The sequence below is a fragment of the Chenopodium quinoa genome, unplaced genomic scaffold (assembly GCF_001683475.1).
Source record: "Chenopodium quinoa cultivar QQ74 unplaced genomic scaffold, ASM168347v1, whole genome shotgun sequence".
Classification (NCBI taxonomy): Eukaryota; Viridiplantae; Streptophyta; class Magnoliopsida; order Caryophyllales; family Amaranthaceae; genus Chenopodium; species Chenopodium quinoa.
Genome location: NW_018743051.1, coordinates 527586 through 543656, shown reverse-complemented (window position 1 = coordinate 543656; position 16071 = coordinate 527586). Strand labels below are relative to the sequence as shown.

Here is a 16071-nt window from a genome sequence, read left to right as displayed (position 1 = left end):
TTCGTTTTTCTGTTGGGGAAAAGAAATAGAATGACCCGATTTGCTAATCCATTATCCATTTGACTTCATTTGGGTCTTGGGTTGGATATATGATCATAATAATTACTTAAATGTTTTTTTTTTTTGAGGCAAATAATTACTTAAATGTTTACAAAATTTGATCATTTAATATATAAAATTGAATATAATTATCATTTCAAAAAAAAAATTAGAATATAATCTAATCTAATCTAATCTAATATATATAAACGCGAGTTTTTTACCAAGTTTTTAGAGAGCAGGATTTAATTTTCTTAGCGCGCCACGTAAGATTATAAATTTAAGTTGTATCAATTAAATAAGAAATTATTAATTTCTTGTACGATTAAATTATTCAAATGCCACGTAAGCAAAATTGACGAATGAGATTTTAAAATCTAATATATATTAAAAGGCGAGTTTTTTACAAGTTTTTAGAGAGCCACGTAGGATTTAATTTTCTTAGCGTGCCACGTAAGATTATAAATTTAAGTTTTACCAATTAAATAAGACATTATTAATTTCTTGTACGATTAATTTATTCAAATGCCACGTAAGAAAAATTGACGAATGAGATTTTAAAATTTAAATTAATTAAATACAAATATTATCTTTTAAGATTAGATTTTGTAAAAAAAAATACTAACAAACCGTGCATCGCATGGGCTTCATCTAATTATCATATAATTAATCATATACTAGATGAAGCCCGTGCGATGCACGATTTGATTGAATTTTTTTTTTAAAAAAAATTGTATTTATGTGCTAAAATTTGTTATATATTTAGATAAAATTCCTAATATCAAAAAATAATATTTTATATTTAATTAATTGAAACTTTAAAATATCATTCACCAATTTTGCTTGCGTGGCATTTGTATTAATTAATTCTAAAATAAATTATTAATCTCTTAATTTAATTGGCTACAACTAAATTTTATAATCTTACATGGCGCGTTAAGAAAATTAAATCGTACTTGGCTCTCTAGAACTTATATATATATATATATATGATGCCCGAGTTGTTTATTAATTAATTTTTCAATAAATTTTTAATCTATGTGTCAAATTTTAAAAAATATAATTGAAACAAAATTAGTTAGCAATTGATGTGCTTTTCTGACAATTTGCTATCTAGTAGGCATGTAATAACATAAAAAAAAAAAATTAGCAAAAATTAAATTAAATAAAAACATGTTAAAGCCCTGTTGGGTTGACCCGAACCCAAAACTTTGGGTGAAGGTTGAACATTCTTGGTCCGTTGCCTAAAGTGACCCGATCCAAAATGACTCATGACCTGACCCTGATTGATAGGACTACATAATAATAAAATTATATTAGATTGTGAAGTGTATTATTTTTACTAATTAGTATATATATTAGAATGAAATGGATGTTTTACGTTTTGAACTACTTCTTTTGCTCCAAAAAAATTATGATATTGAAAATACATAAATAAATAAATATATATATATATATATATATATATATATATAAGTTTTTAGAATCATAATCTAAAATATTTTTTGAATAAAATTATAATTCAATTTGTACATCTGAAATATTGGTATTTTATCAAAATAAAACTTTAAATTAACAATTTTATCCTAAAACTCTATCCAAATTTGATTGAAAATATAATTCTAAACTAATTTTTTTAGGCGAAATTGGCCTCAACAATACGAAGTTTTAACAAGGTGCAAATACCAGCATGAACTTTGACTAGTAGCTATAACATAAATGAAGCTTGATACCAAAAATTTTGTCGAAGACATGGAATCCAGTATTTAATCATCATAAAAAATCGTCTGGTATTGCGTGCCTCAAATTTTATGCACACCTTATCAAGCGAGGTTTTGGAGATCAATTTAGTCAAATATGATATCAAAATTTGCAAAAAGTTAATAAAATAAATATGATATCAAAATTTGCAAAAAGTTAATAAAATATTAATATTCGATAAAATTTCTGATCATCAATTTCATTTATGATATTTTGTGCACCCGATGAAGAAGTTGGTGTTGTTACGGCTACTAGTCAAAGTTCATGTTGTTATATGCACCTTGTTAGAAATTCGTGTTACTAAGACCGATTTTTCCTTTTTTTTAATCATATGAAGTCTATCTAAATCTATCCAACGTGACGCGACACTTGGCGTTACACTTGGCGAAAAGTTGGAACACCAAGTGTCACTGTCTTGTGACCTGGCTAGAATTTTAGCTTTATATATTAGTTATATGATTAGATTGGACCACGGCCTTAAAAATGAACATTTAGTAATGAAATTATGAATGTAGGAGTTGTATTGGTGGTAATGCAAATCGAATAGTGCTCGAGTGAGTTGTCGGCTTGTCACTTGATAGCATGTGAGTTGCGTCAAGGCCGAGCAAGCAAGCGCTAGCTCGATGCTCGTATTGCTTGCGGCAAGGTCGAGCTATAGCTATAGCTTGCTACTGAGTGAGCAATAGCTCGGTGATCGCACAGCTTGCGGCAGAACTGAGCTATAGCTCGATAGTAAGGCAGCAATAGCTCGGCTTCACGTTAGTACAACGTGAAAGGCAAGTTTATATTGTTCATTTGATTCCTTTTCTTAACTAATCTTATATACACTCTCTTAAGTCCCCATACGCTAGACATGGAAAAAAATTGAAACCCTAACCACATAAACACAAAACAATCCTTTGAGATCTGAACAGTTCTTGAGTAATTTCACTCTTCAGGGTTCGGGTACACGTATTACATGGAGAGTTGTGTTAACATTGGGGGGCGTGCATCATTAGGAAACTAGTACTCATGGTAGCATATTTTGCTTCTAATGCACTAGATTCTGTTATACGACACAACTGTATTATTGAGATCTTCAATTATTATTTTCCTTTTCACCTTCATTCTTTATTTTGTTATTGGAATCGATAGGGTTTTTTTTCCCAACAATCAAAACATAAAAGTGAACATCTATCTATAATATTATAAAAACTCAAAGGGATAATATGGTACCGCCATGTGTCACCTTTTCCCTCAACATGACTAAGCGCCACATGTGTCTTATGTGTCACAGCTTTCCCTCAATATTAAGAGGTTATATAAACGGAGGGTTGAGAGAGATTTAAAAGTGTCTCGCAGGGGTAGGTTGGTCATTTCATGCGGGATTTAAATTTTGCCATTTTAGATTCAGTGGTACAAAATACACTCTCAGTAGTACAAAATATAATTTTAGTGGTATTTAAAAAAAGATTCAAATGTCTAATTAGGCTGTCAAATAATATCATCACAGCTCAGTGGTACAAAATACACTCTCAGTGGTACTCAATGCGGTTTTAGTGGTACTTATAAAAATCTCCAGTGGTACAAAATATACTCTCAGTAAATGTGGTCCAAATTTTTTTTTTTTTTTTTTGTCGTTTTTGCACCTGAAACCAATTCTGACTCCAAAGGTGGGTCATACCTCACCCTTTTTTCACTCTCTCTATCTCTCACTTCCTTTCTCCCTCTTCCTTGTACATTTACTATATTATTTTATGTTGTGAGACATTTTATTTTGTCTCACAACCCTTCAAATGTACTTCCTCCAATATTAAATGCCTCCACATTAAAAAAAAAAAAAAAAAAAATTTATACAAAAAATGAAAACCTACACTTTGCATTATAAAAAGAATATCCAACAAGTAGAAACTAGAATTGGTTGAAAATTACAAAATTACATAAAAATAAATAAATAACTAAGACGACTAAAGTAGAAAAAGAAATAAAATAATTAGAACCTCAAAACCCAATAATTAAAAATAATTAAATAAAAATAATTTACAAATCTAATAAAACCAAAACCTCAAACTAATAAATGGAAGTTGTAACTTAATTGTATTCTTTATCGTCAAAAGAAAATATAGTTTCACCATTTTTTATTGTTCTTAAAATTTGCTTCCTCTACACAACTTTAGGGTCTGTTCTGATTTACTTAACTAATTGGAGTTGAAGTGAACTGGACTAAACTAAATAGAGATGAAATAAATTATTTATGATAGAACGATATTAGAAATTGAACTGAACTGAAATTAAGCTAAAGAGAATGGGACCTTAAACAATGACGCCGCCACCACCACCCGATCCTAAACCTCACCGCTTCACTCCATGTCACCATCACACTAGCTGTTGGAGAATTAAAGGGTCTCACTTCTTAACCACCGCCGTAACGAAAAGTGTTTTAGTAAACACACAGTATTGGGTGCGGCTATGTTTCGGCAGTCGAGACTCAAGAAAATATTAGATCATCATCATCATCATCTTCTTGCAATGAAGAACAAGTTTTTACCCAATAACAAGTTGGTGGTGGTTACGACGAAGGAGAGGAGCAAGATCATTCATGGAGGAAGAGAGGAGCAAGGTCATTCATGGCGAAAGAGAAAGAAAGCTTGAGATTCTCGGATTTTTTGAAAAATACCCAAAAATCGAATTGGGGCTTTCTTATGTGATGTATAATTGTTGAAATTGATTGTCCCATATGAATGTATGTTGATCTGTGAGCATTTTGATAACATATACATATATTTTGGTTGAGAAAAGTGGAAATTATATTATACTCACAACCTTTAGTACGAGCATTTTGATAACAATATGTAGCTAAGAATTTGCAGGTTGGATGTGTTGAGACGCTAGAGTTCAGACTAAGATGTCAAATAAAATTGATCGAACGAAATCTGACCCATTACAAAACCTAACTAACTAGATAGAGAATATACAACTTTATTACTTTCTCCGTTCTTTTAATATTGCACCATTTCTATGTTACGACAAAAAATATCTCTATTTACACTACAAATATCCAACATACTCTTACTTTTTCACACTTATTTTTTACTTTATGTATACATCACATAGATAATTTTGTATTTTTACCTTTCTCCCTCTTCTTTTTCTCCCACTACCAAAAAAAAAGCTATTTGTAACGGATAGTGCCCAGTGCCCATTACAAATAAGTAGTTATTTGTAACTTGACACTTTTTCTGCCTTTTATAAATAGTCGATATTTTTTTTTGGTAGATTTTGGCAGCATTTATTTGTAATTTGGATAATTTAGAACCTGTTATTATAAACATGTGCCTGTGCAACCCTGTACATACACTATTTGTAATGCACGAAAATTACTAGAAATAATATAAAAATATAAGTAATACATTACAAATAAAACTTGTATAAGTTTAATAAACATACAACCCTAATACTACATTATTCTACCTAATAGTTACGATTTTAATAAATATTTAGATATAAAGTATTGCACCCATTGTTCTCAAACCACATTCAACCCGGCATCATCATAAGCGGTTTTTCTTGGACAAATAAAAAACAACAGTGCGTTTCTGGTGCGGCTGGCCGCACGGTGCAACAGGGTGCCCTATTAGTAACCCCTAAAGTAACCCCCAAAGTAACCCCACTTAAGTAACCCCCCAAGTAACCCCCAAAGTAACCCCTGGCCAGACCAAGTAACCCCTTACCGGACCAAGTAACCCCTAACCGCACCAAGTAACCCCTTAAGTAACTCTTGACCGGACCTAGTAACCCCCCTAGTAACCCTAACCAACCAAGTAACCCCCGACCTAGTAACCCTAACCAACCAAGTAACCCCCGACTTAGTAACCCCAACCTAGTAACCCCCAACTAACCTACACCACCTCCCGTACCCACTGCCCCACGCCGCCAACAACCATCACCAACGAAAAACTACAAACCTAAACCACCAACAAAACAGATCTAGAACTCAGAACCACGAAACCACCACGAAACCATTTCTACCCAAAAATGAACCACCACCACTACCCACCCACGAATTTACCATACCCACCCACGAAAACACCACGAAACCACTTCTACCAGAAACCAACCACCACCAAACTCACCCACGAACAACCCACACCCAATACCCATCCGAACCCTCACCGAACCACGAATTTACCACTACCCACCCACGGATTTAGCACCACCCACCCACGAAACCACCACCAAATGATAGATCCGAAGGCAACGACGATCTGAGTGAAGCTCTTCGCCGGATTCGAGAAGGAAGTCGACGAAAATCTGGGTTGGAGCATGAAGTCGGTGCTTCAATGGAGGAGAGGAGAGGAGAGAGAGAAAAAAATAAAGGGAAATTCTACGTGGTGGCCTCCAACTTTTACAAATTCTACGTGGTGTCAAAAAAAAAAACTCATAATCTCTAGTGAACCCAAACTTTCATTAAACTCTATTTAGTGGGCAAATCTCACTTAGAATGGATTAACCACTCGTTTAGGGTTAGATTATTAACTCTAATCAAGTGAATTACTAACCTACCCCCATTTAAATCATATCCACATTTTGATTTTATTTCAACAGAATAATTTAACACCATTGCAGGCTCTTAAAATCCTCCCCTTTTCTTCGATAAATTAGGGTTCTTATAAAAAAAAATTGAATTCGTAAATTTGCAACTGTTTGATTTTCGAGCAATTGGTTCAAGGTCCAAATCCACCATTACAAAAACGAAGAGCTTCAATTTCTACTCGCCTTTCAACGACAAACTTGAACGCCCTTAAAGCCGTGCCGCAGGCGCCGCCGTTCGCCGTAAACTTACCGAAGATGATCTTCTCTGTCCTCCTCCTTCTTCTCCCTCGAATTCTTACCTTGATGGTAATCAAATTATGGAGTTGTTTCGTAATTGCATCAAGCTTGCCAGTGAAAATGTCTCCTCTCTTTTCCCTTTTTATTTTTCGCCCATTTTCGAAGTTTTTTCTGCTATATATCTGAAATTCTAGTGTTTTTGGGTGATTTATGGGTTTTTGCGTGGATTGGTGTAGTTTAATTTCTTTGATTCTATTGAACTGCAATTTGTGAAATTCAATTGCCCATTTTTGTAATGATTTCTGGGTTTTTTTTTTTTTTTTGCTCGGATTGGTGTAGCTTAATGTACTCGATTATGTTGCAAGTTAAGGAATTATGCTCATGTCAAGAACTAAAAATTAGATTATTAGAACTTGCAATGATGAGGATAATGTGGGTCTTTCTGAAACATTTACTCTAAGCTTGGAAGGAATTAAGTTGGGGGCAATTGGACCTCTTTAGACTAGCTCATAGCAAGATCGTCATAGCAAGATCCGAATTGGTTGGTTTTTGTTGTATATTGTATTGAGGTTGTAGTGTATCTTACTTGGTGAGCTTTGATTTAATTATGATACTCTGATAGTGATATGGTGTCTTCACTTTTGTTGATATGCTAGTTTAGGTTATCAAAGCTTAAAAAGGGCCTCTTAAGTCTAAAAGGCAATTAGGTAAGAACAATACTATCTGAAATCATGCTTGCAATAAAGGCACCTAAGACTAAGTACATCAAGTATATATGAAAATAAGTAGGGAGTATGTGCAGAACAATAGCACAGTAAGAAAAATTTCCCGACTTTTTCAATGAATACCATATTGATGACATAACTGTAGCTTTTATACACATTACGCAGAAGGAGGAAATTTATACAACAGGATACATACATTTATAGCGAAAATGTAATATATCTGACAGTCTCTTACCAAAACCTATTAGCTCAATGGGTAGAGCAATGTACAGTAGTGTACATGGTGTGGGTTCAAGTCCCGCATAGCCTACATAACACTCCTAGAGTGATCAAAGTTGATGCTAATATTCCCACCCATGGCACATTAGCTACTAACACACAATAAAGATCATAATCTATGAACTGTGAAATAAAGATCAGAATCTATGCCAATTCAAGCACTTCTACAATAAAGATCAGAATGTATGAACTGTGAAACAAATTAAGAAAATCCACTAATCATCAGTAAATGGTACGCACTACAAATTATAGACTTCACATAAATACAATCCATTCAGAAAGCTCAATCCCTATGCCAAACAGGATGCACTACTTAATTAAGCTTAAAGGCACTTACCTATTTTCTGATAAGCCCTTAATCTTTTAACTAGACAACGAAGAACAAACAGAAGACACTAAGTAATTGTCACTACCAAATAGACACCAACACCTTAGCTCAATATATTCCACTGACAACAATTCCTGTTTCTAACTCCCTTCAGGTGGCTAGTCCGGCTAACATTGATCTTGAACCCAAAACTGCACAGAGGAAATTGTCGTTTGAATTGGCTGGAAGCAAACAGAGAGATTAACTGCTCGTGAGTTCTCCATGTGCTCCACCCATAACCAATCAGGATTCAAAAGCAATTGAACTCACAGTACACATTCAAGCAAACACCAGAGGAGGAATAATTCAAGTGCCAATGATCTGAGTAGAATCCAATATCCTTACGGCCAGTTTGGTTAGCGGTCAAAAATCACGGGAATGATAACTAAACTGTGGGTAAATTTGTTTGGAAATAAATAAATAAATAAATAAATAAAACATGTTAGCTACCATGGTAATATAGCAGTGCAAAGACAAGAATTCTTCAAACAAACATCAAATCTGGTTTCATATAGCAGCAACCAGTTGTTCAACAAAAAAAAAATGTTTCAGAAAAAAAGACATATGTATAACTTTATAAGTTGACCTTTATTTACTACTAAATAAAAGATACACATGTTGAAAAAACCAGACCCCAGGCTACATTTTCTCTTTCCCTTTGTTGTTGTTCCTTGGCTTGGACTGAGATGGCTGAGAAACTGGCTCTGGTTGGGAAGAAGATATAGAGGCAGCAGCAGTTGTCTTTTGTTTTTTCTGGTTTTTATGATGCTCGGTATCGTGTGATGCTTTTTCCTTTGCATTCATACCACCTTTGCATGTTTGCTTGTTATGGCCATATGATTTACAGAGTGAGCATTTGACTGTGGTTGACCTTTTTTCTTTATCTGGTTCATCATCAGCTATTCTTCTCTGTCTTGATGGTCTTCCTATTCCTCTCCTCATTGTAGGAGCTTGAATTGTTGGTTGGTCAATTTCTGGCCAATGCTCAATGTCTGGAATTGAGTTGATAGCATGTGAATAACATTATTTGTAGGCTGCAACTGAGTACCATGTGCTAACATACTTATGAGGATCATGTCCTGCAGCTAGTATAGCCTTTAATGCATGCCTACAAGGGATGCCTGAAATTTGTCAAGCCCCACATATACAACTTCTATTATTGAGTGACACCGGGAGCATTGACTTACCCTCTCTTATTTCATATTCTCCCTCTTTACTCTGGAATGCCTTGCAAGTTCTGGAAGCATTGATCAGCATTTAGATACTCCTTACAATAGTTGGACATGGATCAGAATCATTCTAATCTTTACATTTCTGTCTTCTAGTTGACATCCTTACCATACACATTCTTCGTATGCCTGCAAAAACCACATATAACCAAGCATACAATTCAACATAAGAACCAAGTTATATTTACAAAAATAAGGATTAATAAAGACATAAATTTTTACCTTCCAAAAGAGTCAGAACAGTCTGCATCTGTCCACTCCCAAAGTGGCATTGAAACTCTCGACGAAGTTAGTTTTATTCTCATCTGTGCATATCTTTGGATCAAACTTGTGTCTTGACCACCTCTCTTGATCTCCTAGATTAGCTTACCATTTTAGTGCCAAGTGGTTTGTCTTTTGAATTCTTTCCATAGCCTTTTTAAAGGTGAATGTTGAAGTAGCACTACATGCCAACCAAAATAAGGAGTGCATCAAGGGTCCTGGAAAAGCTGATTTCCAATTTTTAGCTAAGTGCTTGCAGCAATACCTCCTCCCTAATTTTGGCCATAGCTCAGTTAAAGCAAGATCTATTCCCTACAAGAACACATAATGAAGAAATTAACACTAGTAGAGTATACTTACTGAAATTAAGCCAACATACGAGACACTAACCTTTTGCCTGTTAGATATAATGCACCAATCATCCCCTCTATTTAAGTCTTTCAAGATTTGCTTTAAATGCCAAATGAAAAACTTCTAGTTCTCCCCATCTTCAACTGAAACTATAGCCCATACAAATGGATGTAGCTCATTATTTGCATCTATAGCCACTGCAGATAGCAAAACCCCTCCATAGTTCCCTTTCAAGTGAGCACCATCAACCCCAATCAAACTTCTACAACCTGCACCAAGCCCATCTATTGCTCCCTTGAATGATATGAAAATGCTAGAGAAAGTGAGTTTGGGGATCATTCTTTCTCCATGCACAGTTAGCTGCTGAACCAGGATTAGTTTGCTTAACCATTTCACACTACCTAGGAAGATGGCCATAAGACTCATCATGTCCACCATTGATCTCCCTAAGAGCAATACTCCTCATTTTATAGAGAGTACTAGTGGCCATCTGCACCCCATACCTGGTCCACAACAAGTCATTCAAAGTTTTCCCGGTTATATCATTGTTTGCCCTTATATCATCAATTAGCTTACTTGCAGCCCACTTCACATTAACTAAAGGATTCCTCTCATCCAAACCCCTACAAGTGTGCTCTGAATCTTTTATACTCTTTATGGCCCAAGTAGTGCCATCAGGGAGTACACTTGAATGTATCCTCCAATTACAGTTCAATTCCAAGCACTGAACAGTGAATCTAGTTGGACTAGATCTATCCACTACAATAGCAAACCCAGATTGTATACTGTAATCTCTTAGAACAGATAGGAAATGTGCTTTATCAGTAAATATCATCCATGGTTTCAAAACAATACTTCCAAACTCAACATTTTCAGCAAATTCTCCATTCTTGTACATTTTACTGACATAAGTGTCATCATCAAGTAGTTCAGTTTTCCATACATCAGATGCATAAGCATCATAATTGTCAATGATCTCACCAAATTCCTGTTCTTCTTCATCTGAGACACCACCTCTTTCAAAATATATGTCTAAATCTTCATCTCCAATGTCAGCATTCATTTCTGGCCGTAAAGTTTCTCCATGCTCAAACCTCCTATTAAACTCCTCTTCAGTAATCACTTGTGCCTCTTTTTCGTATGGTGTGTTCAACAAGCCCTTCCTAGCAGCAGTAGTCTTAGGTATTTTATGAACAATCAAGGTTGTGTTGTTTGATGAGGTTGGATTCAGGGTAGTTTTTTCAAGCAAAGGAGCATTGGAAAAAGTAGTAGTGTCAGCTAGAGTAAGTGGCTCATTAGTAAGTAAACTTCTTTGATCAGGTAACTTAACCCTAGGCTTAGGATTGCCCCGTCCCCCCTTTCCCTTCTTTTTATGTGTCTTACATCCACTGGCTTCCTCTTCTATTCTTTCCCAATTGTCTATAAGTGTTTCATTTATCCTAGGTGGACTAACATCAGGCATGTCACTAGTCCCAACATCAAAGCTTTGGTTGTTTTTCATAGGTGGACTTAGACTATAATGCATATTGGGTTTGTTTTTCAATGACTCTGTAAGATTCCTAGCTGCAACTACACATTCAGAAGGTGTTTCAACTGAACCCACATACACTGTAATCACTTTCTTACTTCCTCCTATTCTATCTAACTTAGACATTAAATCACTGTCACTAGTAATTTTAACATCCTTCTTATTATAACAGTAATGGAAACTAGGATATTTAGGCATCATATACCCATTTTTCCTAAACAATTCCTCATACTCAATAATCAAATCAATCCACATTACTTTATCAACATCATCAACATTAATATCAACCACATTCTCGGCCGTTTGAAATTTTAACACAATTGAGTCCATTCTGCAACATTAAACCAAACACACAAAAATTCCAAATAAATCAAGGGAATGCCCAATAAAATTCTCAAAACTAAGCTAGCTGCAAATCGCACAAAAAAAAAACAAAAAAACAGAGTAACCAGAATATTAAGCATGCATATATGAGCAAAATTCAAAATTTATTGAAAATATCTTCAACTGATTACGTGGAAGATGTTTAACACATTAATGTTCAGTCGCAAACCGTTATTTTGCAATGAATCCAACAACAAACCCTAGGCGTTGATTTGAATACTCAATCGCAAAATTGCCAAAAAATACAACACAAAACAGAGAGAACTTTGTGCAAAATCTGTAAATAATCAATTTACGTTCTTAAAATTTGCTCAATTTCAACGAGTTTGAAGTTTTGTTATAGATTGCACTTTGAATTTTAGGGAAGAAGATGAACAGGTATATTGATCATCAGTGCGTGAATATAGTCAGCATTAATTTAATAAGAGGAAAGGATTAGAAATAGGGTTAGGTTAGTAAATTCATAAATTAGACTTAATAAAGTCAACATTAGTGAGTGGTTAACCCATTCTAAGTGAGATTTGGCCACTAAATAGAGTTTAATGAAAGTTTGGGTTCACTAGAGATTATGTGTTTTTTTTTTGACACCACGTAAAATTTGTAAAAGTTGGAGGCCACCACGTAGAATTTCCCAAAAATAAAAAAATAAATAAATAATTGTGGCTGGCCGTACGGTGCGGCCAGCCGCATATAAAACTTTGTGAAAAAACAAATAAGTGAGGTTAGAAAATAAAACAATCACTAAAATAAATCAACAATTATCATTAGAACTAATCAACTAATACAACACACACCCCTTGTCAAAAGTGTCAATGATGTTATCTTCAACTGGTTAGAAGCCTCTATGATGACGGATTGCCTTGATTTAATGCCACAACTATCGTCCTTTTCTTTGCTTTGCCTAGATTTAGGCTTTTTATTTGGCGGTGATGAAACCTTTTTAAAAGCTGAATATTAGTCTAAATAAAATATATATAATGATGTAAGTTAATGTTTTATAGTAGGAAAACATACCTCTTCTTCACAAAAAAACCATGTCAATAGGCCATTACACAAAGCTACTCCCGGCTTTACCCAACTTAGTCACACCATTGGGAGATGGTATCGGTAATTCGAGGAGGGCGTAGTCAAGGTAAGGTTTGTCCACGCTAACCCTATAATGATTGGGTTTCATTTTCAGGTTGTGAGTAACTTCACCTGTAGAAGGATATATCGTTCCATCTGCCACAATCACTAAATTTTTATCGTACTCATCTTTCAATGCAAGGCGACATTTAGTTGGTACCTATATTTTACAATAAAAAATATCAATATTATACATTTTAACCATGTGTCTTAAGTTAAGGAAAAACAATTCAGAAGATACCTCTATTACACGAGAAATTTATGTTGCTTTCGTGGTCGTTAGTTGGACTCCTTTAAATTCCTCTACGTTAGCGGTCATCTGTGGCAGCAACTTGGCAAGATAAGCTTTCACCTTCATTGCCACACGTTGTTCCAACATCTCTTCCAGCTTCTCTTCAACCTTTTTTTCTATCCTCGCCTCAAATTCTTGAGTTAAGGTAGCTTTCATCGATTCTAACTCCTTAAATGAGCATCGATCTTGGCTTAACGACTTACCCTTTATGTATTCCTTCCCTAATGCTTGTGTGTGACTAACTCCAATTCCAGACCTTCCTAGTCCTTTTACATGCCCACGGTGATCCTTTTTTCTTCACTTGAACCGTATCCTTCGGCATTCTTTTGCAAGTTCTTCAACTATTCCCAAAGAAAATAAAATACATAAAATTAGAATACATATATAGATATTTATATGAAAATAGCATATGATTGGTTACTCTAAACAACACTTACGATAGCATTGACTATTTGCAAGGTTTTCACATCCTTCGGGTCTATAGCCCACGATCCATCTGCAAGACAATCCACATGATCACCTAACCCGTCCATCATCTCATCTTTCTTGTTTTCCTCGATGTCATCTTTATCACCCGCTTCATTATCATAAAAACCATTCGACTCTCTCTCCTCGGCTTTATTATCATTAATAGAAGATGAATTACTCGTGGGAATTAATTTTTCACCATGCCAGTACCAAATGTTGTAGTCTAGCATAAACCCACGGATAATCAAATGCTCCTCTATTTTCTTAATATCTTCCCACCTCTTCACATTCATAAAATCACGACAAGGGCAGAAAATAGGTCTTGCTTTGGTTAGTCTTTGTTCAACTAGAGTACTTCGTTGGTGTTGCACTGCTATTCTGCAGAACTCTTTGACCCCATTCAAATATTCTGGTGTGATTCGAGAACCATACATCCAACGACGATCCATTTCTAACAATGTAAGATTACAACCCAAGAAACATATTATACTCAACAACTTAACATATCAATACATTTCAAATGCATGTTTCCAAAGAGTCCTTATCACTTCAACCTAACCCGTCCTTGAAAGTGTATTTCCACTAGCAAATGGTTGCCCACTTTTCGATTCAAGGAAATTTCAACAATATTTCCCTATGGTTCTCAAAATACATAATGTAATTTATTTTTGAATTACATATATACCCAAAGAACACATTAAGGAATACTAACACACTATTACCGAAAAACAAGCAACCATTTACATCCTAAGTTAGAATACTATTCTAAGAACAGTCCCAACTCCCAAACGGAGTAAATCTTGAATGGTTTTTTCAAAAAAAAAGTAAATCGTGAACGAATATCCAGGCATATGATGATATAATGCTTAATATAGTTTAAAACATGCAAGATCAATCATGTCAAATTAATGTTTAGCAAATCTAAACAAATATATATGGGTTATTTATCCTAACATAGAATATATAAGTTCATGTTGAAATAAAAACTGCATTTAAAACAAATAAACTTTATACCTCAACAATATAGCCAATTAATTTCTTAATATCGTAGAGATACTCTCCCCACCTATATTTGCAGAGTGCTTCACCACCAATTATTAAAACTCAGTTGCCTATAAATCATTATTTATGGACAAAAAAGTGTTAATTGAAGGAAGCAATAAGTTGTAAACGTGATTTGAGAAAAGCACACTAGTTTTGGTAGTTCTAAACTCAAATTTCCAACTGAAGAAAATCATGCATCAATTTGGAATTTTCAGATTACTTAAACAACAATAATTAAAACAAAAAAAAGGGAGAAAGAAACAGACTAATCAATAATAGACAACTTTTCACTAATTTAGCTCCTATTTTTGTCATTAATTTCAACAATTCAGAGATGATTTCAAGCAAAATCAAAACAACAGTAGAATTAAACTAAATAGAAATGTAAACTACAACAAATTTCCAGCAAAATATAAAGTAATAATTTGTCTAAAAACTTGTTGAATTAAATTAGCAATTCAGCAAAATTAGAGCAGTAGGGAAAAAAATTGATAGAGAAAGGTAATTATATACTGTAGGAGATTATAACATAAATTTATGCTTGAACAGAAACTGCAATTCAATGGAACAATGGAATGCAGTAATTATTAATTAAACAACAAACAAATTCCCAAATTAATTACTCATACCAAATTAACAAAAAACACCCAAAACCTAAATTTGAACAGCAAAAATTCGCAACAAATGTGTAATATTTGAAATAGAGAAATTTTTGAAAGGTATGAAATTGCTTACCGATGGAGAAAGAGAAGGCTGACGAGCTTAGATTGCGCTTCAAATGGCAAGACTGAGAAAGCGGGGAAATGAGAGCAGAGACTGAGAAAGGGGGAAATGAAATTTTAGGGTTTAATTATTAACCATTAGTTGTAACGGTCAGTTCATGTTAGTTACAAATAATTTGGTCAAACGGTTTTGACTTTAATATTTGTAACGGGCATATGCTGTCCGTTACAAATGCTACTTTTCTACGCAACTCAATACTATACTTTTTTTTATAACAAACATTGATTTTGTAACAAACTCCGGAGTAATTGAAAAGATTTCCCTTCAAAATGCTACTTATTATTTTTTAAAAAAATTAAATTCTTTTAATAAATAAATATATGCAACACATAAAAATTTTAAAGGGAGATATTAAAATGGAGCATGACTCGTTGGATGACAGAGCTCGCAAAGTAGTGGTCAGAAAAAGAAGAGTGGCAAATGGGGAAGGTGACAGGGGTTCGAGACAAGAGCTTAATTTGAGCAGTGGGTTAGCAAAGAAGCGAAGTCTAGATGAAGACTCATGTAAGGACTCGGGGTCAGAAGCATCACAACCAAACAAGAAAACAAAATCATCACATTCTCTTTTCACCGGTGACGGGATAAATCAAGTAAGGGGAGTTGGAATGAACCAAACCCCTGAAGAG

At 34.3% G+C, this 16071-nt stretch overlaps 1 protein-coding gene across 2 annotated transcripts; it reads right to left on the bottom strand.

Annotated features, from left to right (window-relative positions):
* Positions 1-8114: 8114 nt before the first annotated feature.
* LOC110730976 lies at positions 8115-15499 on the bottom strand. Of its 2 annotated transcripts, XM_021910826.1 has the most exons (10): positions 15398-15499; positions 14633-14730; positions 13588-14069; positions 13100-13491; positions 12748-13018; positions 12528-12669; positions 9861-11680; positions 9432-9782; positions 9168-9338; positions 8115-9088 (listed from the first exon to the last, which is right to left on the bottom strand). In XM_021910826.1, exon 7 carries the CDS (start codon positions 11677-11679, stop codon positions 10219-10221), a length of 1461 nt encoding a protein of 486 aa, XP_021766518.1. In that variant the 5' UTR covers position 11680; positions 12528-12669; positions 12748-13018; positions 13100-13491; positions 13588-14069; positions 14633-14730; positions 15398-15499; the 3' UTR covers positions 8115-9088; positions 9168-9338; positions 9432-9782; positions 9861-10218. The 2 variants fall into 2 exon arrangements, with proteins under 2 accessions (XP_021766518.1, XP_021766519.1); XM_021910827.1 differs by lacking the exons at positions 12528-12669; positions 12748-13018; positions 13100-13491; ... (1 more) ...; positions 14633-14730; positions 15398-15499 and having other exon boundaries at positions 9861-12520.
* Positions 15500-16071: the final 572 nt, after the last annotated feature.

Excerpts from the sequence above, each read along its gene's own strand:
- LOC110730976 (XM_021910826.1), bottom strand. The coding sequence starts at position 11,679 with ATGGACTCAATTGTGTTAAAATTTCAAACGGCCGAGAATGTGGTTGAT.